The sequence below is a fragment of the Adiantum capillus-veneris genome, chromosome 1 (genome assembly GCF_014529385.1).
Source record: "Adiantum capillus-veneris isolate H3 chromosome 1, ASM1452938v2, whole genome shotgun sequence".
Classification (NCBI taxonomy): domain Eukaryota; kingdom Viridiplantae; phylum Streptophyta; class Polypodiopsida; order Polypodiales; family Pteridaceae; genus Adiantum; species Adiantum capillus-veneris.
In genome coordinates, this window is record NC_140931.1 from 158,441,415 (window position 1) to 158,465,091 (window position 23,677).

The following is a 23,677-nucleotide window of genomic DNA, read 5'->3' on the forward strand; positions in this document are numbered from 1 at the left end:
TCAATCCACTTATATATATATATATATATATATATATATATATATGATAGCTAATTTTTCATGTGACTTGTAAAAATTGCAACTCAAAGAATTGTCAAAGGTACTCTCAAGAATAGTCCTTTTTGTACCACCAAAGTGTGCTTTTAGAGTTTTGGAACTTTTATAATCATTACAGACATATCCACACACAAGTGTCCGCCCCAATTGAGCTGACCCTAACCCCGCCGCCCCCCCCACCCCAAACCCCTCTCCCCCGCTGCCTCCCACCCCTCCCCCCCTCTACCTCCCCCTCCTCCCCTTACTGCCTCTCTCCCTTCCCTCCCCCTCCCTTCCCCTTCTCTTCTTGTTGGTGAGACTATCTCCTGGCACTCCCCGTAGCGAGGCGCTGGCTGAGCATAGCCCTTGCTTATGGCTGAGTGGCACGAACGTCCATGACGATTCGGGCTTCTCGGATTTCTTCAATTCATAGTCAACATTCCTAGCTTCAACATTCAACAGCGCTCTGTGGCTTTCGACTACACTTACACTTGCCTTTTTGGAGTAGAGAGTCTCCACGAGCCAGCACCCATCGAAGTGCATGTTATGGTATTTTCGGCATGAGGTGAGGAGGCACTAAACTCAGTGGTGGCCTTCTCTTTTCTTGTGTGCGACTCCAATGTCTGAGAGTGGACTATGGATACTGCACTTGATCATCCTTACATGCAGGTGGTTGATTTCTCACACAATGTGAGTGATTTGGAGCTTACAGATGTGGTTTCCCTCTATTGGGGGCAAGCACAGTTCTCGATCACAGGGAGTGAGGAGAATTTAGGGGTTCGCCACACGGTGATTCGCATTGCGGAAAACCTCTGTAGAGGTCCTGGTTATGTATGCATACATGAGGACTCCTTGTCAGAGGGAGAGGCAGTATCGATGAGACATAGCCACTGGCGTCTTAATCGAGATGCTTGTGGTGTTCAGGGTGGGCAGAGTCGGAGTCGCTCGGATGGGAACTACTCCCCCTATAAGCCTCTGGCGAAGGCCCGCCGTATGGCTAGGACAGCCTCGACTTAAGAAGGGCACCCATGAGGGTCATCTCATGGAATGTGCAAGGCCTTGGGGTGTCATAGTATATGACATCCCTCAGAGGCTCGGGATGCTTGCAGAGAGGCAGTATGGGCCCATGTACAGAGACGGGTCACAGACCGTATGCGTACTGCTCTGGCTTTTCCCCTGTTAGATGAGGAGCTCACAGAGGCTCTTAGAGTTCTCGCATGGCACAGTTGCCTTGGGCAGGACAGGTTGAATCCTACTTTTTTCATGCGCTATTGGAGCATGCTCCTTTGCAGGGGCTTCCAACATTTTCTTAGAGGGTCTTATCTTTCTTATCTTCAAGGGGGAAGGTGTGCCAGATGACATTTGGTAGTGGAGGCCTATTACGATCCTCAATACGGTTTACAAGGTCTTAGCCAAGCCCTTGAGTTTGAGGATTCAGCCTCTCCTTGGGGATTTGATTCACGCTACCCATACCGATTTTGTCAAGGAGTGCAACATCCTTGACAACATTTTCATTTTTTGGGAGGCAACAGCTCTAGCTAGACTCCTTGGTGAGGACTTGGTTGTTCTCCTTCTTGATTTTGAGAAGGCTTATGACAGAGTTGTTTGGAGCTTTCTTGACGGGACTATGCTATGCATGGGCTTTGAGGCTGGTTGGATTCAGGGAGTTTCTGCTTTATACTCCACAACACATAGCCAAGTGTTGATGGCTCGTGGCAGGGGGCCCAGATTTGAGCTATTGCGTTCTATCAGGCAGGGGTGTTCTCTCGCGCCCTTTCTGTTCCTTTTTTTTGCAGAGGCTATGAGTATATACTTGACAACAGAAGATATAGGATTGAGGGGCTTACAACTTCCTATTCGGGGGGAGGAGCTTCCTGACCAGAGTTTGCGGATGACACTGGATTGTATTTGCATGGCCAAGAGGCCAATTTGCAGCGAGCTGAGCACTCCTTGCAGACCTTTTTTATAGCATTGAGAGTGCTAATCAATTGCTGCAAGATAGTGACCTTTTGGGTTAGCGATTCTCCCACTTCAGATTGGAGCCCAGATCCTGGTTTTAGATGGATCCCCCCTGGCACAACTGTAAGCTACTTGGGGTGTCAGGTTGGACTTGATTTGTCACCAGAGCAGCAAACTGCCCCCCTTCTTCTGAGCATTTGAAAGAAGCTTCTTTTTTGGAGTTGTACAGCTCGGCTCTCCTTGGCAGGGAGAATGGTGGTGACCAATCAAGTCATGCTAGCCACTTATATATGGTACAGCACTTCATGCTGGGTTTTTGCAGTTCTTGTATCAATCAAGTCCAACGGCTGATCAAGAACTTTCTCTGGTCGAGACGGGATGGAGCGCCAGTACGAGCCAAGGTGGCTTAGTCAGTTATCACTCTACCCTTGACACAGGGAGGCCTGGGCTTCATTGATCCAGCAGATAACTTGCTCGGGAAGCTTATTGTTTGAGGGCTCCTTCCAAGGGGGGCTGAGCCTTGGAAGGAGTAGAGGATACAGGCCAGAGCTCCCCCAGTAGGAGGTCCTTGGGCACCAGAGATACAATGGATTTTCATAGAGATGAGGAGGACTAGTCTTAGCAGTGAATGGGAGGACCATTTTGCCTTGAGTATCTTGCGAGCCTGGGAGTTCCTCCGCCCCCCTGGACTATTTTAGCACCCTCCCACTTGTGCCGAGGAGCAGGTTAGTAAGCCTCTTATATGGAGCCCTACGATACCGCATTGAGCATAGACATATGTTGGGTTCACGACCCCGGCTAGCATGCGGCCCCCTGGAAGCTGGCCTTGCACGCAGCTTTGAAGAGTGACAATATTTTGGCAGTCTACCAGAGGCGATTCAGCTGGAGCGTCTGAGTCTGTTCAGGGGAGGCCAGATTATATACGATGATATTCAGGCGGCACTCTCTGAGGAGTGGTAGTTATCCTTTGAGCCTATGACCCCCCGCTGGATGGGAGCTTTCACTGAGCTGGAGATTCTAATTACAGTCTGAGCGAGCACGGATGATGGCAGATGCTTGAGGAGGGACGACTTCTAAGAGTGGAGGAGGAGTCCCCACTTGTGGCAAGGTACACCTTTCAAAGAGTTTGGATTGTGGCCACTGATTCGCGGAAGTGGCACATTGATCCGGACCCAGCAGAGATAGATGCAGACTAGCGCATCTAAGTGTATTACAGTGGGATCCTACAGAGTATCTGTGGCACGACCCTTTTGAGCCTGTAGATGCCCCCGGCTTTAGCTTCTTCTAGGTCACAGTTCTGTGGGAGTAGAAGGCCAGGGGGCCTCCCACTATCAGAGGCGCAGAAGGAGAACATTAAGACATTGTGTGTATGTGTGTGTGTGTGTGTGTTACACAGAGAAGGAGAGAGAGAAAGATACACAGAAGTAGAGAGAGACGCGAGACACGATAGGGTATGAATGATTGGTTGTGTTGTTTGATTGATTACAGGGTAGTTGAATAGGCTTGTGATGTGAGGTTTGAATGGGTACTCACGTCTCTTGAATTCTCGCGGCATTAGACTGGAGTTTAATTATTTTTTAATTCCAATATCCCCCCTCAGCTGAATGAATGCCGAGAGAAGGATTTTATTGTGTATGAGAAGTGCCTAGATGGGTTGGTAAGTGCTTTTTGTTTTTGGTTCCATCAAACGATGGAGGTGCACGAAAGAAAATGTTTACTTTAGCTTTCAATTGGGTTTTCTGCACAATCAATCAGGTTCAAGCAAAAGGTGTTAAGTGGAAATGTTTGATGTTGAGGTTTCATCTTGATTCTCGCACGAGAATCAAGTTCTTCAACTGCATGTTGAGATCGAATGACTTTCTTCAATTGATCCCCCCTTCGACCGAAAACATGTGCTTTAGATTTTGCTTCAGATTGGCTTTTGGTGAAGAAGATAAGGTAGGAGTCCAAGTATTTGAGCATGATGAGGATAACTACTGAACTTTTTGGCTTTGGACCATTGGAAGGATCATCACGTGGATGATTTTGAATTCCAAAATTGCGGCACAATGTTGGTTTCGCTTGCGAGAAGTGCGACAGCAATAGTTGCAAATGTGGACTGTCATAGCATTCGAAAACATCCATCTTTGAGATTTGTATTGCCATATTTTCATAGAGGCCATCACTTTGGAGACGGTTACCATATAGGCCATCGTCTCCAAAAACAGGGGTCATTTCCTTGGTGTGTTCTTCTCTTGCTCTTGAAATTGAGAGGTTTGTATGCGCCAGATGTTCAAGACAAGATGAGCCAGCAATTCCTTCCTTCAAATGGACAGAGGGGTCCTCCAAGTGGGGAGACTCGGTGCCTCCTTGGGCTGGCCTGTAGTTGCAAGAAAATACAAGACATCCTTGGCGCGCATAGACAAGAGTTTGAGCTGGACAGAGACCAGCAATTGAGTCCTTAACAGTGGTAGCAAATGCCTTGATGGGATTAACTGCTTTCTCTTTAGCAGGATTAGGTTGCTCAGCATGGAGGTTTCCATTCTCAGTATTGGCAGCCTCTTTGGTTGCCTTGACTACAACTTCAACATCTGCGCATGGCTTGATCAGTGCGCATGCGAGGTCAAGATTTTCTCTGGAGTAATCTTGAGGCTTGTCCACTAATTGATTGGGCGCATCAAGTATTGCCTGAGTGGATTGGATAGCGTAATTGTAATAAGCAACATCAGGAGGCAACTGTGTAATGAAATCGCCTGCAGGTGGTTGTTCAGCAACAGACAGTGCGGCAGGTTCAAACCGCTTAGGGTCCAGGGCCATCAAAGGCTTGCAGGGTTTTAGGCAGTGCGCTGACCAGTAAAGTTGTATGGCCTTTACAAGGCAACAAATGAGAGCATCTGCAAGGAGAGATGATGCATCATATTTGCGCTCAAAGTTGGCAAAGGAGAGGCTGACTTGATCATCAGGTTTTATGGCCTTGATTTCAGCAGCAGCAGGGTGCTTAATTAGAAGATGTGGGTCATCAACATCATTTGCTGGAGTGGCCGCATCTTTGATTACATGCACAGCATCAGGAACACCTTCATGCAGGAATTCGAGGAAGGTGTTGATAATTGCGTCCTCATCATGGGCTACAGCAGGAACGGCTATGGCTGCATCATGGTTCATGGCTGTGTCGGTTGCATGGTGGATGCCAAATGGCGCTGCTCTGATGACTGCAGGGTTGGAGGGTGCACGGGTAGCAGATGAGAAATTTGCCACAGCAAGTGTTGTGGTAGCATTGGCGTCAACAAAGGATCGTTCTGCCTGTTCAGCAGTAGTGTGTGGAGAATCTGCAAGAGTGGCAGCAGATTGGGCTGCAGCATTATTGACGACATTCTTCGTGACATCTGGCTTGGTGGCATCTGCAACAAGAAGGTGCCCTTGGTGACGGATCTTGCACGACGTGCCATGTTCAAGTATGGTTCACCAGCACGACAAAAGATCAGGCTGCGCAGGAGCATGGCCATTGGCAGTAGTAGGCGCAGATTGGGTCGTGTGCATTACGACAGGCAGCAAGGCAGGGGCGTTCTTGAGTTCGACATCAGCCCCAAGGGCTGCAGTGGGTTGTACAGGCAGGCCGATGGCGATGGGAAAAGGTGGAGCCGCTTGCGTATTGGTATGCATGCCCAAGGTATCCAGGCCATCCTGGCGATTGATTCCATGTGGGAGTAGAAGGCCAGGGGGCCTCCCACTATCAGAGGCGCAGAAGGAGAACATTAAGACATTGTGTGTATGTGTGTGTGTGTGTGTGTGTTACACAGAGAAGGAGAGAGAGAAAGATACACAGAAGTAGAGAGAGACGCGAGACACGATAGGGTATGAATGATTAGTTGTGTTGTGTTGTTGATTACAGGGTAGTTAAATAGGCTTGTGATGTGAGGTTTGAATGGGTACTCACGTCTCTTGAATTCTCGTGGCATTAGGCTGGAGTTTAATTATTTTTTAATTCCAATAAGTTCGTCTAGGACACTACATTGTGACAGCCAGGAGAGTAGCCCAGTAGCAGTAAAGCATTGGCGCCTCCAGGGACTCTCTCAAGAGTTCCTATCAGATTTTTGGACCAGGCCGTCGGCTAGCCGATAGGCCTGTAGGATCCTGACCTTCCAATTGTAGGTAGCTCATAGAAGCTCAGCGGTGGGCAGTTGGCTTGTCTACAGTGGTTTACCTCCAGCTTGTGCCAGCTACGGCCATCATCTTAAGACACAGCACCAGGCACAGGCACGGCAGATATGGCTGCGTATTCTGCCATCTTGATACACCTTTCACTAGGGGGGATCTACACTTTGGGAGTAGTTGCGTGGTCCACCACCTTAGGGCCAGCCATGGGATACGAGACAGAGGCGACCAGCTTGGCCATCCACTTCACTAGAGGACAACCCTGCTCTTTCCCCTCTCCGGATTTCTCAGCACCCTAGACACAGGAGAGACACTTGCAATGGGAGCTTCTAAGTAGCCTCACCATATGGTTCATATGGAGGGCTCGTTGCTTCCCAGCTTTTGAGGGATGTCTTGAGCCTCCAGCAGAGATAGTCCAAGCTATTTGGCAGGAGCTGATACACACTTTATGAGGCCAAAATGATCGCATCCAAGGCGACTCTGACCGAGCCAATCCTCCTCGGCAGACCTTCCATGACACTTGGAGTAGGGGATCTTTCTACTCTCTTCGGGTGAGAGTTCCTATATGGCATTACAGGCCACCTGTATGGCTCCCCCCCCCCCCCCCCCCAAAAATTATATGATGTAGTTGTACCTCCGCTGTTGTATTTCCCCACACCCAGGGAGAGTCTCCCTAGCTGCCTTTGTTTACTCCCTACCTCGGGAGAGATTGTAGCCTTGTGGAGGGGTGTTATTGCTTCAGCACTGGCCAGTCCCAAGCGCATCTACTGCCCCTACACATCCGCTACTGTCGAGCCTGCTGTTGCCTTGCGTATATGCTGTCCCTACCACTGGCCCACCACTGTTTGTTGTTGATGTTGTCCCGCCATTGTCTGCTGTCGAGCTCGCCACTGGCCAGCACCTCTCCACTATCTGACCCTGCCAACTGTCAAGCCTCTCTACACCCCGCAGCGGCCTTGTCTTGCCCCCGGCCTTCGAACCCAGTGTCCCACTTATTTTTATTTTTTTGCAAACCCTATCTTCATACAGTGAAAGGGCATGTTCCCTCAAATCGCTACTCGTGCTTCATGCCGAAGCAAGCCCACTTTTTCGGGGATCATTACGACACTCCTTAAAACGGACAGTACTATTTGCCTTCAGCATGAAGTTGAAAGGCTCCGCAAGGAGAATGACAAGCTGAAACAAAAGCTCGTCGCCATCGAGACCCGACTAACCGCAGTGGAGCACCACCCAAAGGAAGAAATGGCACAGATGCAAACCAATTCTGACAAAACAAAGGAAGAAGTGGAGACCACCCTTACAAAGGCGATCAAAAATCAAGTACAAGAAGCCATCATCCACAAGGTTGACGACCGTGTGGTGTCCATGCTTAGCGAACGACAACGGCAAGAGGAGATCGCCCTCAATGTTAGCATTGGTGGGTTGCCAAGTGATTGGAAAGGGGAGGGAGACCTCAAGTTCCATGAATCCATTGCCCGCATCCAAACAACCACCCACATGATAGAGTGGGGACCAGCAACAATCGCCTTCATCACACATGAGCATTGCACCAATCATGTGATCCTCACTTTCAAGACCAAAGTGGACCGAATTAAACTCCTTGAGCAATCAAGGCTTCTCAAGGGCACTAAAATCTGGTTTGGAGAAGATCTTACCCCTGCCCAACTCAAGCAGAAGAAGGTAGAACTACAAAAGGTGTGGGCAACGCACACGGCAGGAAAATGGGCAGTCTATCCGAGAAGGCAAAGCCATTATTCAAGAGTCTTGCACTCCCAAAGTGGTTCCCCTCCCACCCACCCCCTTTAGGTTTTTAAATTTTTGTTTTTTGTTCACCCCTCATCAAACCCTCAGTCCTTAACTAAGATGTATATGACAATCCCCTCGCTTAGAAGGAACCTTTTGTAATGTGTTGTTTTACGATCCCATAGGTCATATCTGACCTCCGTGGTGGACGTTAATTCAATATCTCTCTCTCTCTCTCTCTCTCTCTCTTGTTCCTTGCGTCGGGCATCTTGCCTCAGAGATGAGTTGTCAAAGCTGAGCTCTTTCTCTTGTTCCGACATAGAGCTACAGATATGGCGAGCCAGCAACCAAGATTATTGCCACTAGCTCCAATGCTGGAAATGGAGCCGTATTGTAATGTGATGGTAAGCAAATCTTATGTGTAGCCCATCCACTCCAATAGAAGTCATTGGTTTTGTTGGTCCCATCTATAGTTTTTTTGAGGGAATTTGTTCATGTGTGTATTACAACATCAAGTGTTGACAGCTATACATTTAAGTGATTTTAAGTAAGTAACATATTATGCACGTCTACGTTCTCAGGAAAAAGCAAAAGAGAGCCACTACACGCAATGAATTACAACTCCCAAGATCCAGCTCTTTGTGTAATCAGGGAACATGAGAGAGTAAGAAAGGGGAAACAATGGGAACAGAAACAAATGAAATTTGAGCGACAACATCATGCCCTCAACGATGAGGAGAAAAAGAAAATCTCCTCCGGGGTTGTGAGAGCTTTCAAGAGTAGGACTAAAGGTTTTAGTACAAAAGCAAAGTGGGAAATCTGGAATCTTATTGTTGCTCAATATCCGCATGTTCGGGTGATCCATGATGAGTCTTTCAAGGAGGAGGTGGCGGTACAGACCGCAATTGTCTCCAATGTCCGCAGCACACTGGCTATCGTCAAGCACCCAACTTCCAATTAGGAGTTGTTTTTGAAGAATGCAACATTGCAGATGATGTTGAATTCAAAGGCAAACATGCCTATTCAAAAAACTGCCAGGGTCCTAAATGTCAATCGTCGCATCTTGCACAAGGCGAGATCACGACAGGCGAAGCCTGATGTTGATGATCGATTGTTTTCATTGGTTGCATGTCACAAGCAACACCGTCATAGCCCTATCACATATAAAATTAAGGAATTGGTCTACACATTTTGGAAAGTGGAGACTCGCGTTTCATTGAACAAGAAGGATATTTGTGAAAGAGGATGGGGAGGAAAAGGTACATAGAACACCCTATGCACCTCTTAGACAAGCCTCGGGTGATCAATCAAATACTTGTACCATAACTTATGCATTTTATGCATTGCATCTCTAATGCATAGTAACTTGTATATGTTGATCAATAGCATATTGATCTGTAGACTTTTGCTAGTTAGCATATGGATTGTGCTAGTTAGTATATTGACTGTGCTAGTTAGCATATGGAGTATGCTAGTTAGCATGCCTTGGGTTCTAAATAGAATACAGATCTAGCTGATTAACACAATATGTATGCTAACTAGCACAGTCAATATGCTAGTTACATACCTAGTATGCTCAATTGCATGATAAGTATGTTGTCTAACAAAAAGTGATTATGCTAGGTAGCATATGGAGTATGCTAGTTACTAGGCCTTGAGTTCTAAATAGCATACAGAGTTAGTTGGTCAACACAAAAAGTATGTAAGTTAACACCACTTATGCTAGTTAACACCTAGTATGCTCACTAGCATGATGGGTATGTTGTTTAAGACAAGGGTTATGCTAGTTAGAACTAGCAGCTGGGATGGTTATGCTAGTTAGCATATGGAGTATGCTGGTTGGCATATGGAGTATGCTAGCTAGCATGCCTTGTGTTCTACCTAGCATATAGAGTTAGCTAGTCAGCACAAGATGTATGCTAATTAACATCATTTATGGTAGCTAGCACCTAGTATGCTCAATAGCATCCTAATGCATATACTAGTTAGAATAGTGAGTATGATAGATAGCATATGGAGTATGCTAGTCAACATATGGATTGTGCTAGTTAGCATATGGACTGTACTAGTTAGCATATGGAGTGTGCTAGTTAGCATGCCTTGGGTTCTAAATAGCATACAGAGCTAGTTGTTTAACACAATATGTATGCTAATTAACATACCTGGTATGCTAGTTAACATACCTAGTATGCTAGTTACATACCTAGTATGCTCAATTGCATGATAAGTACGCTGTCTAACAGAAAGTGATTATGCTAGTTACAGGTCTTGAGTTCTAAATAGCATACATAGTACATGGATTTTTCTTGGTAGCATATGGAGTACATGGATTTTGCTTGGTAGCATATGGAGTATGCTAGTTACAGGTCTTGAGTTCTAAATAGCATACATAGTTAGTTGGTCAACACAAAAAGTATGCAAGTTAACACCACTTATGCTAGTTAACACCTAGTATGCTCACTAGCATGATGGGTATGCTATTTAAGACAAGGGTTATGCTAGTTAGAACTAGCAGCAGCTGGGCTGGGTATGCTAGTTAGCATATACGGTATGCTGGTTAGCATATGGAGTATGCTAGTTAGCATACCTTGTGTTCTACCCAACATAGAGAGTTAGCTAGTCAGCACAAGATGTATGCTAATTAACATAATTTTTGCTAGTTAACACCTAGTATGCTCAACAACATGATGGGTGTCCTAATGAGTACGCTAGTTAGCATATGGAGTATGCTAGTTAACATGCCTTGTGCTCTACCTAGCATACAGAGTTACCTGTTGCTAAACACAAGATATATGCTAATTAATACTCTTTATGCTAGTTAACATATGTTGTTGCATGCACATTAGGATGTTGATTGTGCTATTTAACACTATGATTTGTTTTCATGAAAATGATGGATGTCCTAGAAATTTGAATATTGATAATCATTTGGATGTTGCAAGTTGCGTTCTTTCGTAGATTCAAGAAAAACATCCAAATTGCAAGATTGGCATGAGAATGTTTGAGATGTTGAAGCCATTCTTTTGTAGGCAGCTGAAGGATAGATACACATGTTGTTGCGAATACCATGTGCAAATGTTCTTTTTGAAGGACACACTGAATCACATGCGCTCTCGTGCTTTTGGGCAGCATAGAGCAGGTTGTGACTGTATATGCAGTATATGTGCCCTAGGTGAGAACATTAGCAAGGGTTGCATGGCTTCACATCACATATTCAAAGGTGTCACACATATGTGGGAGTCTGTTCTCTGCTGTCCAAAGCCCGCAGATGGGGTTTTCCATAGAAGGGAATGCCTGATGGGAAAGTGTTTGGCATGTGGAGTGAATAGGTTGGAATTATGCTGCTTGGAGACAGCAAAGACAGGTAATAGTATTAATGTGAAATTATTTGCATATGTACAAGCTCAAGACAAGCAGGAAAATAGTAACAAAAGAAAAGATCTTTTGTACATACAAAGAAATGCAATGCTGGGAGTTTCTTCAACTCTCGAAGACCAAGTTGGAGCTCTTTATCACTCATAACTATGTGGCTCGATGGCAAGGACAACAATTCAAGGATTTCCTTCTTTGGTTTTTGGACGATGTCGTCATGCCAGTTGTTGATTTTGCAGAGAATTATGCCTTCAAGGAACAAAATGAGATTCAGTTAATGCATTAGCATCTAGTCAAGTAACCATTTTTGTACACATAACGTACTACCACAAAGCATGGGAGGTAGTCAAAACCATCCACTTCTTCATATCAAATGACAAGATGCATGACACGTTGTTCATGCAACACTGCTTCATGCTACACCGTGACTAGTTACAACAAGAGGATGTCACTCCTAAGCAACATTGGTTGTGGTTTGATGGTGCGGCCTTGCAGTTCAAGGGATCCATGCCTTTTTACTTCGTTGCAAGATATGGTGGACTCACATAGATGGGGATGAGTTGGTTCTTCTTTGGATCAGGGAACAACAAGGGAGAGCATGATGGCGCTAGAGAAGTTGTGAAAAGAACCTTGACCCATGAACAACTAAAACCTAATGGAGCTATTTTGTGGTGTGCAATTGATGTGGTTGCTTATTGCCAATCCAACCTGTCGCTCGCAGGGAGCATCTTCCCACTATCCTTCAAAAGAAAGAGAATGTGCCCATGTGTTTTGGGAGGTTAAAGAGGGGGAAGTGAACAGGGAGGTGAAGTGGAATTGTGCCACTATGGCAAAAACTCGCTCTCTGCATTCTTTTCATTGTCACAACCTTGGGGATCCAACTGCCCTTGCAACAAGAGCCTTGGCATGCTTCTGTGATGCATGCATGCATGGAAGATGGAATCGCTGTGTCAATAAAGCTCACATGCAGCCTTGGGATTATCATACTCTCCCATTACCTGCTGAGGCTGTGTCAGATCCTGAGCCGGAAAATGAAGCAACCGCCTATGATGACTTCATGTACGAAGGTCATCATGATGTGTTGAGTAGCACTCTATGTGATGGGAACACATTTTCTGTAAATCCAGATGCTTCGACCAACGTCAAGGATGTGGATTTCTACCTGGTCAAGTGTATTGCAGCAAAGGAGAAGGTGGAGAAGGGGTACCTCGATGAGTGGGGAAATGCAATTGATAGAGGCTTATATGTTGTGCAAGGTCTGTATTATGAGAAATTGGATGCATACACCTTCAAGCTAGACCATAAGCAGCCCATCGTCCACATAATTTCACATCTAGTACGATGTATCAAAATACCCATGGAGCACATCCAAGGATACGGCAGGTGTACACAATCAACCCAAAAAGCTATGAAGCAATCTATACTAGCATGTTCTTCAACTTTTAAGTTGTAATCATTGCATCTTCAATATACTTCTTGCTCGGAGATAATGCAGTTTTATCAAAAACTTGGGTATCTTCTGTCTCTTGTGTGCTTTGTGTATACATGGCTTTGGTGTCTATCATAGAGGGGTCTTAGTTTAAGAGAGATCATTTGTACAACCTGTCTCATTAAACCTAGAGGATCTGAGCTCATTAAGAAAATATATAGCTCTAGAGAGGTGATCAAACAAGCTCAAAGTCTTCCTCCTTTGGTGTCTTACAATTTACGCTTTTTACAGCAGGACTCCATATGGTTTGGGCAGGTAGCCCACAAATATAAATGGACACTGTAAAAGAAGGCACACCCAGCTTATAAGAAAGGCATCAGGGTTTGGAAAGATGTGTACAAAGAAGGCCAGTGGCTTGCACAATATGATAATAAGAAGGTATGCTAAATGTGTTCTGTGGGTATGCTAGTTAGCATAAATGGTATGCTAATTAGCATATTGTTTATGCTAGTTAGCATAAACAACGTGCTAATTAGCATACCTTTTGCTGGTTTTCAAGGAGAAGAGATGGTAGCTTCCTGTATACTGTGTATGCTAATGCTAATTAGCATATTGTTTATGCTGAATAGCATAAACTTATATATGCTATTTAGCATAAATAGTATGCTCATTAGCATAAATTTGCTGTTTTTCAAGGAGAAGAGATGGCAGCTTTTTGTATATTGTGTATGTTGATTAGTATACTATGCTGTGAGTGGAATGCTAGTTAGCATATTGTTTATGCCAACTGGCATAAACAATATGCTAATTAGCATACCTTTGCTGGTTTAGGGGAGACGAGCTGGCAGCTTTCTATATATTGTGTATGCTAATTAGCATACCTTTGCTGGTTTTACAGATAAGAGATGGCAGCTTTCAATTCACTGCGTATTCTAATTAGCAGACTGTTTATGCCAGTTGGCATAAACAGTATGCTAATAAGCATATCTTTATTGGTTTCAACGAGAAGAGATGATAGGTCTTTGCATCCTATGTATGCTAATTAGCATACTGTTTATGCCAGCTAGCATTCTATGGGTATGCTAATTCGCATAGTTAACTGGCATAAACAGTATGCTAATTAGCATAGTTTTGTTGGTATCAAGGAGAAGGAATGACAGCTTTCTGTATACTGTGTATGCTAATTAGCATACTATACTGAGTGGAAGTTAGCACCAAAAAAAATGTACAATATGCCAATTGAAGGTATGCTAATTAGCATATTGTCTATGCCAGTAGGCATAGACAGTATGCTAATGAGCATACCTTTGCTGGTTTGAAGGAGAAGAGATAACAGATCTCTGTATACTGTGTATGGCAACTTTCTATATACTGTGTATGCTAATTAGCATACTATGCTATGAGTGGAAGTTAGCAAAAATGAAAATCCATAGTATGTTAATTGAAGGAATGATAATTAGCATACCATGTATGCTAATTAGCATATTGTTTATGCTAGTTGACATAGACAGTATGCTTATTTGCATACCATTGATGGTTTCAAGGAGAAAATATGGAAGCTTCTTGTATATTGTATATGCTAATTAGCATACTATGGTATGCTGTGAGTGGAAGTTAGCACAAGAAAAAATGCGGATTATGCTAATTAGAATGTATTCTAATTAGCTAGTGTGGGTATGCTAATTCTGCATTTGATACCGCCCCATATTTGTTTTCACAAGAAGTGATCAAGAAGCTGGAATAAAAAATGCAAAAGCGCAATGAGGCCCAGCATAAGGAAGCCTTGCATAGGAGACAAAGGGAGGCTGATGAAGAAGCTGAAAGACATAAGAAAGAGAGGCCACATAGGGAAAAATTAGAGAAGCAGTAGCAAGAAGAAGAAAGAGATCAAGACCCAAAAGCTCAACAAACAAAGAAGGAAATGGAAACTGGGCAAAAGCCAGTGTACAAGCGCGCTAAACCACGATCTTATCCAGAGTAGGAGGCTCTCTACAATTTTGTAACATTATGAGGAAAATTTGTAAATTTCCTTTTCAATGTTTGTAACTATTCCGACATTCACTTTAGATAGTAATGATCATCCTGTACTATTCTGTTTTTGAAGACAATACTATGTGTACTATTGGCATTCTTTTTTGTCTTGTAAACATTCTCATTGGAAATCAGCAAAGGTATGCTAATTAGCATAATGTTTATGCTAGTTAGCAGACTGTTTATGCTAAGTAGCAATGCTAGTTAGCATACTGTTTATGCTAAGTAGAAAAAACATTATGCTAATTAGCATCAGCTGTATACGCTGCACGATCCTCTGATTGTAGCCATAGGAACAACCAGTTGCTCAAAGTATCTATCAGGAAGTTTTTTCGTTGTTCTTTGGTTTGTTCCTCTATCTTAGGAGTAACAAGCCAACTTCCTTCAGGCTTCTGGCACATTTTGTACATACTATCGTCAATAATTAGACTGTTTTGGGACCCAAAGTTGTAGTTCTTCCAAAACAGTCTCAAATTTTTCAAGAATACGGGCTTATTATATATAGTTAGATTGTTCTGGGGCCCAAAGTTGCAGTTCTTTCAAAACAATCTCAAATCTTATTATATATCTGCCAACGCTGGCCACTACAATGATTTTGTGAAAAAACACCTCTCAGCTTAGCCCGCTGCTCTTTGAATATTGTTTCTAATATTATATATACACATGGAAAAATCGGCAGCACCAATCCAAAAATTTGTGGCTGTCTCTATGAGAAGATACATACCTCCTATCTTGCACATTGTACTTTATCATTTTCCAGCATGTTTAGGGGGAGAGTCACCATGCATTGGCTCTATAACTTGAACAAGCAGGCCATTTAAATCAAGAACCAAAGCGTGCTCCTTGTCTGGCAATGGCTTTGGCATGCATATTGGGTATGGTAGTGCATACCACTCAACAAAAATAACTTCCCCCGAGGGATGAACATAACTGAAGTACTCAACAATTTTTGTTAACGTTTAAGATAGCTAGCTAGGTGCTTCTCAATCTCGGCCTTTTCTTTTCATACCTGTCTAGCCTTGGCAATACACCGCTTTCCTATGGTTTTGCATGCAATGGCATCATTCAAATCATGCATGGCCGCTAACTTCAGTTGCTCTTGCCCTGTGACACAGAAATGGTATCAAATAAAGACATCATAAAGGACAAGCATACACATTTTATGGTAGCTAGCAAAGAAGGTATGCTAACTAAACTTTGAATGCTTGGTAGCATATTGAGTATGCTAATTATCATATCTTGTTTTCTTGTTATCATACTTGCATGCTAGCCATCATACACAATGTTCTAATTAGCATAAAAAGTATTTTAATTAAAATACATATTTTAATATTAGACAAGGTATTTTAATTAGCATACTAATTAGCATACATATTTTAATATTATATGTATGTTAATATTATATGTATGCTAATTAAAATACTTTTTATGCTAATTAGTATGCTAATTAAAATACCTTGTCTAATATTAAAATATGTATTTTAATTAAAATACTTTTTATGGTAATTAGCATACTTTTTATGATAATTAGAACATTGTGTATGATGGCTAGCATGCAAGTATGATAACTAGAAAAAAAGGTATGCTTATGCATGCTAATTAGCATACCTTTTTTTCTAATTAGCATACTTTAATGCTAGCCATCATACACAATGTTCTAACTAGCTTAAAAAGTATGATGACAAATTAGCATACTTTTTAAGCTAGTTAGAACATCGTGTATGATGGCTAATCAGCATACTTTTTAAGCTAGTTGGAACATTGTGTATGATGGCTAGCATGCAAGTATGGTAACTAGAAGAAAAGGTATGCTAATTAACATACTCACCTTGCTTTCTAGTTAGCACAATGTGCATTAATTAGCATATTTAATACGTTGATTAGCATACTTTGTTTCTAATTGGGAAACTCTCTTTGCTAGCTAGCATGCATAGTTTGTTAACTAGCATCGAAGGTATGCTTATTAGCATACACAGTGTGTTAACTAGCATATAAAAAATGCCAACTAGTATTGGCAATATGTTAGCTAGGATAACTAGCTGTGCTAACTAGCATACACAGTATGCTTACCCCCATGACAATGTATGCTAGCTATATCTCATAGTATACTAACTAGCATAACTAGGTTTGCCAATTACCATACGCAAATATGCTAGCCACCATACCCACTAAGCTAACTAGCATACCTTCTATGCTAACTAGCATACACAGGGCTAGTGTAGGAATCAAGGTTGGATAACTGTTCCTTAACATTATCTTACCAGAACTCTGTGTGATTGGAGGTCCTTGCCCTGTGACCTTGCCACACCATTCAGTTGGTATCCTCTGCTGGCAGGTGGAAGCTCTACATTTGGTCCCCAGGGAGCATGCAACAACAAAGCAGATTAGATGATAGGTATGCTCACATGGCATTTTGACCATTGCACTAATTTCATGCACTTCTAGTGGCAGACCACAGCCAATACACTCGTTTCTTGTTGTCCCATCACGTACCCGTCCTATACACTCTGTAAAAGTGTCCATAGCTATCTTGCATAGGGCAATGGGGATGAAGGAGCCTTGTATCATCCTACTTATCTGCATGAGTAGCTGCAATTGACTATCGCAGGCATGCACTTTCGCTTCATGTACCTTCACATTAATCTACAAACCAATCAAAACAGAAGCATGGTAAGTACATAGGATAGTTGTGCACATATTCAAAACATAAGGTTCAATCACAAAAACCAGCGGCACTTACACGAAGACAGGTTATGTCAATATCAACAACATTGGGGGTGTCCTCACTGTGAGGAAACTCCAAACCATCCAGTGTCTCTTTCAGTGTCTCAATCATTACCTTGAGCTCTATTTCTCTCCTTGCAGCCACACTGTCAGTGAGGCTTAAACACCGCAATTCATTCTCAGCATCATGAACCTTCTGTCTCATAGCAAGTACTACAGGGCTGACCATATCATGGCTTGCTTTCAGAACCCTTGCAGCTTCAAGCTCCCGACCTGCATTCTTGAGCTGCTATTTAGCATCTTGTAGTCGATTTCTGAGATGGTCACTTGCACTCATGATGTGCTGCAAATCAGAGAGCCCGAAATATGATAGGGTTGTTCTCACTTTGACTCATAGCAGAAACAATGTTCGGAGCTACTTGGCCAGTGCAATGTCCTTTGTTTCCTCAGAGCCCTCCTCTATTTTTTGACTTGAGGGGTGGGTATTACGCACCCTCCACTTTTCAACATGGGCATCATAGTATCCTTTTTCTCGAAGGTCTTGCAAATGCTGGACAACAAACTCAGCCCAATTAAACTGCATGATTGAGCCACTTACAATTGCCACTAGACTGAATTGTTTTAGCAAACCCTTTGCAAAAGCCGAATTAATTCCATGTTGGTGGGGGCATTTTGGTACACCCGGTAGTGCAGCTGAAGTACTTGCTCGTACATGTCGCTACGAATGATACATTTGAAGCGATCTTTGCTATGATCCTTCGCCTCTCTAAATACACTTAACCACTCCACATCTATAATCTGCTCCCACTTCACCAATTTGGGGTCGACACCGTACATGGAGAGGCCATGGACAACATTAAACTCTTCTGCCGTTACACAAAACTTTTCCTGTAGTGGGATGTTCAGCTTGGGGGCTTTCCATCGGCCTGCACACCACACATGATTATAAGATTAAAACCTTACAGAACCCCACTAGAATAGGGTTGTCAAGTAATTTCTACACAGTAATTGCACGGGCTCTCCTTTGATGCAATCATCTAAGCATGCACCTTGAATGCCTAAGGCAATGCACAAGCACTTGATCAATGTGAGAGAATCCACAACAAGATTGCAGCCAGGGGCTACTGCTAAAATAAGCATATAAGCTGAATGCATAGTCCTCTATGTTAATTGTAGCATATGCTTAGCAACACATTTTTCTGATGGGTGAGAGGATTCACTAACAGATTAGTAGTCAGGGACTGCCGGAGAAATGTGTCATGCTTTGCTTGATTTACGACTTCCAAATGTGGCCCCCTCATTGAAGAGAGAGAGAGAGAGAGAGAGAGAGAGAGAGAGAGAGAGAGAGAGAGAGAGAGAGAGAGAGTACATGGGTCCCGCTTCCCCTTCCCTGCATGCATGTACTTTGACATTGGGGATCCTTGGAAATTAGAAGTCTTCAATCTTTTGCTGGGCGGAGGAGAAGCAACAGAACCTTTGGCCCTCGACTTCCTTCTCGATGGAGTACTGTCAAGAGAGCTGTAGGAGGTGGTTGGCTCTAGTGGTGAGCTATCCTCCACTTCGGTTGACTGCTGGCCTTTGACCGCAGACCTGCTTGCAGCTCGCAATCGTTTTCCTCCCTCTCTCTGACCTGTGGACCCTGTGTCGTGCTTCCCTCCATGCATCATGAACACACCACTGCCTAAACGTAACGACTGAGCTTAACTGTTTGAGAATTTAAAAATATTTCGATTCATTTTTTTGAAGTCCAATCATGTTTTTTCAAGTGTGTGGGCCTCCATCATGAACTATACAAAGTGTATCATGTGTTATGCTTACAAGATGTGCTTGTTGGCATATGTTAACCAGCACAAAAAGCACGACACGCTAACATGCTTTCACCCATATGATTCATCTATACAAAGAGTGGAGAATCAGCATTCCGTCTACCAAGGAGCATTAGTACTAAAAACATTACTTGAAGCCCCTAGAAAAATATGGTGTTGCAAACATGTCAGCTGCCCAAGACTACCAAACGTTGGGTCTTATGTCATAGCCTTCCCAGCACTACACGTCAAGAAATGATGCAGCCATGTGAATTTGGCCTTCATCATCAGCATGTACCACAATTTGCTCTTTGCCCTTTAGCACCCACAAAAAGATTCAAGCATCAGAGTTAGATCTGTAACTAGGCAAGACAGCTTCCACCAAGCATTTAAACACCTTCTTGATTACAAACACCTGCCATATGCCCTTCTTTATGACCTTATCATTACACCCAAACTTTGCTTCCCCACATGATACACTGAAGGTTCTCTCTTGCAAGTCGGAGCTTCCTCTCGCATCTAGCTTAATTATCGTACAATATAAATCAAAATGTGTAGCTATCAACAAAACTAAAGGTGTCGTGTGCTGCCAATCCAGAATTTTCACAAGCTCTTGCACAAGAATCTCCTCGTCCATGCCATCAACTTGAATGGCATGCACCATACATATGATACCCTCCAAACCAGCAATGCTTGAGTCCTTGCCTGTAAATCCACATGGATATTTTTTAGTCTACTCATCTGAAGCTCTCATTGTGTTGTACATCAATTTCAGAAGTATTTTGATGTCCTTCCATGTAGGAGGCTCCAATCTTCTTGATCCAATTGTTTTGGATCTTTTCTTCTTCTTCCCTACTTTGCTACCCACCAATCCCAACAAACCATTGGCACAAGCATTGCAGATTCTTATATCCAATGCTGACAGGTTCTTCAAGTTCCCTATAGCAGATCGAAAACTCTTAATGAAGAGTAACAATCATCTTCTTTAGATTGTCCCTTGTGAAGACCTTTGCATAAATGTTTTTGTAAATCATATTCTCCACATCCAACATATCAATGTCAAGTTGCAAGTGGCTAGTAGAATGGCTACACATTTTTGCAAGGTTTTTAAATTTTACAATACTTCTTGCTTACATGCTCCAAAAGGGTGGCACCACTCTCTTCTTTAGCAACTTTCTTACAGTAATTTCAGCTTGATCTCCAGTCAAGTTTCTGTTGGTGCACCAAAGGACATTGACGTCCCATTTTACAGGCCCCAACTTTCTTTCAATGCTAGTCAAGCATGCTTCTACCTTGAGGAGAGCAAGCTTTGACACCTTGTATTCTTGAAGATGACGTATAGCATGCATGACATTCCTTGTTTTTAAGCAACTCTTTACTTATTTTTCCCCTTTGTTGCAAGTATATCCACTATTTTGTTTAAAAAGAATGTTAGACATGCTATACATCAGCTTTGAGAATGCAAGGTGTAAAAGCATGCTCTTCTCAAGGTAGAAGCACGCTTGACTAGTATTGAAGGAGAAGTTGGGCATGTAAAACGGGACGTCGATGTCCTTTGGCGCACCAACAGAAAGTTGAGTAACGATCAAGTTGAAATCGGTACAAGAAAGTTTCTATAGGAGCAAGTGGTACCACACTTTCGGAGCATACAAGCAAGAAGTAGCATAAAATGTAGAAACCTTGTATAAATGTGTAGCCATCCAATTGGCCACTTGCAACTAGACATTGATATGCCGCATGAGGAGTTCACAAAGGACAATCTAAAGAAGATGATTGTTTTCTTCATTAAGAGTTTTTGATCCGTTGGAGAACCTGTCAGAATCGGACATAAGAAGCTGCAAAGTTTGTGCCAATGGTTTGTTGGATTGGTGGGTAGCAAAGTAGGGAAGAAGAAGAGAAGATCCAAAACAACTGGATGAAGAATGTTGGAACCTTCTACATGGAAGGACACCAGAATACTTCTAAAATTCATGTACAACATAGTGAAAGCTTCAAATGAGCAGAGTCAAAAATATCCATGTAGATTTACAGGCAAGGACTCGAGCATTGCAAGTTTGGAGGATGTCAGAACTATGGTGCATGCCATTCAAGTTTATTGCGTAAATGAGGAGATTCCTATGCAAGATCTTGTGAAAGCTCTACATTGACATCACACTGCACCTTTAGTTTTCTAACTAGTTGCATATCTTGGTGAAACCGCATGATGATTGAGATGGATGTGAGAGGGCGCTCCGACTTGTAAGAGAAAACCTTCAATGTGTCATTTAGGGAAGCAAAGTTTGGGTGTAATGATAAGGTCATAAACAAGGGCATATAGCACGTGTTTGTAATCAGGAAGGTATTCAAACGCTTGATGGAAGCTGTCTTGCCTAGTTACATATTTAACTTTGATGCTTCGATCTTTTCGAGAGTGCTAAAGAGCAAAGGAAAAATTGCGGTGCATGCTGACGATGACAGCCAAATTCATATGGTTGCATCATTTCTTGACGTGTAGTGTTGGGGATAAGACTCAGTCTTGGGCAGTTGACATGTTTGCAACACCATCATTTTCCAAGGGCTTCAGGTAATGTTTTCAACACTAATACTCCTTGCGAGACGGAATGCCGATCCTCCATTGTTTGTATGGATGAATCATATGATCCTTGTGGCCGTTTATAGGTATGAAGTTGAAATCATGTAGCATCGGATGACTTGGAGCAAATTGGCTTTTGGTCTCTTCTTGTATACAAAACATCAGTCTTTTGGAGCTGACCGATCACAGCTCCAAGCCATCGGTCTTTTCGGTCTCAGCTCCAAAACATTGTGCGTTTGTCTCATTCGATTGTCTCTCTCATAGAACATGCTTATTTCTCCCTGCTCTGAACAATCAATTTACCACTCTTGCTCGCCTGTTGAGTGTTGATTTACCCCTCCCCCACCCCCCCGCTTGCGCAATGGTGAGGATGACCATGCCGATTTGGGCTTCCCGGATTTCTTCAAGTCGCTGTCGGCTGGTTAGCTTTGACACTAGACAGTGCTCTACACCTTTTCGAAGCAGAAGCCCTTATGAGCCAGCACCTATCAGAGTGCATGCAGTGGCACTTTCGCCACGGGGAGAGGAGGCACTAGACTCAATGGTGGCCTTCTTCTTTCCTTTGTGCGACTCAAGTGAGCGGCAATGGGACTTTGGATACTGCCTAGATCGCTTGCACACGTAGGTTGTTGAGTTCTTGAATCATGTGGGCGATTTGGAGCTGACCGATGTGCTTGCCCGCTACTGGGGACATACACACTTTGCTATCACAAGGAGTGAGGATGATAGAGGGGTTTGCCATTTAGTGATTCGCATTGTGGCAAACCTCTCTCGGGCCCTGGTTATGTATGTAGACATGAGGATTCATTGTCACAAGGAGAAGTAATTGCAGTGCGACACGGCCATTGGCGCCTTGTTCGTGGGGCTTGTGGTGTACAGGGAGGGCAAAGCCGGAGCCGCTCACATGGAGACTTCTTCCCCTTCATGCCTCTGGCAAAGGCCTGTCGTATGGCTGAGACAGCCTCCGCTTCAGCAGGAGTTCTATGAGTGTCATCTCGTGGAATGTACAGGGTCTAGGAGGCTCAGCGTATATACACTACACAGGCTGCTTGCGGCAGGACTACAACAATGCTTGGTTGGTGGCACATTGATGTTTTGATGCTTCAGGAGCACCACCTCAGTGACAGTTTGGTACATAGATATGGATCTCTAATGCTTAGACAGTGCGACACCTTTTGCTTTGCTGGATTTGGCCCTATGAGTGGTCAGGGTGATGCATGTATAGCTATTGGAAACTCCTGGCACCACGCCATTGTGGATAGAGGTATTGTTGTGCCTGATAGAGCACAATACGTTACTATGAGGATGCATCGGGAGATCATTGGATTGCTGAATGTTTATGCGTCTTAACTATGCCAGTGCTAGAGCTGATCATTTTTGGACTTGTATTGCTGATGCATTGCCTGCTGTGGACCATTGGTGTGTTGGAGGGGACTTCAACATACCAGAGGACCCTGAGGACCCTACTGATCGGGTGGGAGGCAATCATGTGACTGTGCACGGCATGGAGCTGGCAGCTTGAAAGAGATTATGTATGGCACTGCGGCTTTCTAGTGTATGGCAGCATGAGGCCTTATCCCACTCTCTCGGGGTAGTCTTAGCTTCTCTCAGTTGGATCGGCTGTGAGGAGGCGGCGCAAATTTTCACGGATTATTTAGTTCTACGTTGGCAACTACTTTGGAGATAGGAGACTATCGGGATTCTTGTGGGTACCTCTTTTTCCAACCATGCACCAATCATTTTGACCCTGGAGGAGCAGGCACGCAAGACCAGCTCACAACTGTAGATACATGAGTGGATTAATTCGGATGGTGGTCTCTCTGAGGACATAGAGCATATTTGACAAGCTTGCCTGAGTACAGATCTTGATGC

The 23,677-nt window shown here is 43.6% G+C and overlaps 1 protein-coding gene and 2 pseudogenes across 1 annotated transcript; 1 reads left to right on the forward strand and 2 right to left on the reverse strand.

The window, feature by feature from the left end:
- Positions 1–2,005: 2,005 nt before the first annotated feature.
- Positions 2,006–5,145, reverse strand: LOC147465880 (uncharacterized). The gene has a single exon (XM_086522538.1). It carries the CDS (start codon positions 5,137–5,139, stop codon positions 3,715–3,717), a length of 1,425 nt encoding a protein of 474 aa, XP_086378664.1. The 5' UTR covers positions 5,140–5,145; the 3' UTR covers positions 2,006–3,714.
- Positions 5,146–19,474: 14,329 nt separating this feature from the next.
- Positions 19,475–20,582, reverse strand: LOC147465881 (uncharacterized; annotated as a pseudogene).
- Positions 20,581–21,727, forward strand: LOC147465882 (uncharacterized; annotated as a pseudogene).
- Positions 21,728–23,677: the final 1,950 nt, after the last annotated feature.

Coding starts and splice junctions, on each gene's coding strand:
- LOC147465880 (XM_086522538.1), bottom strand. CDS start 5,139: ATGAACCATGATGCAGCCATAGCCGTTCCTGCTGTAGCCCATGATGAG.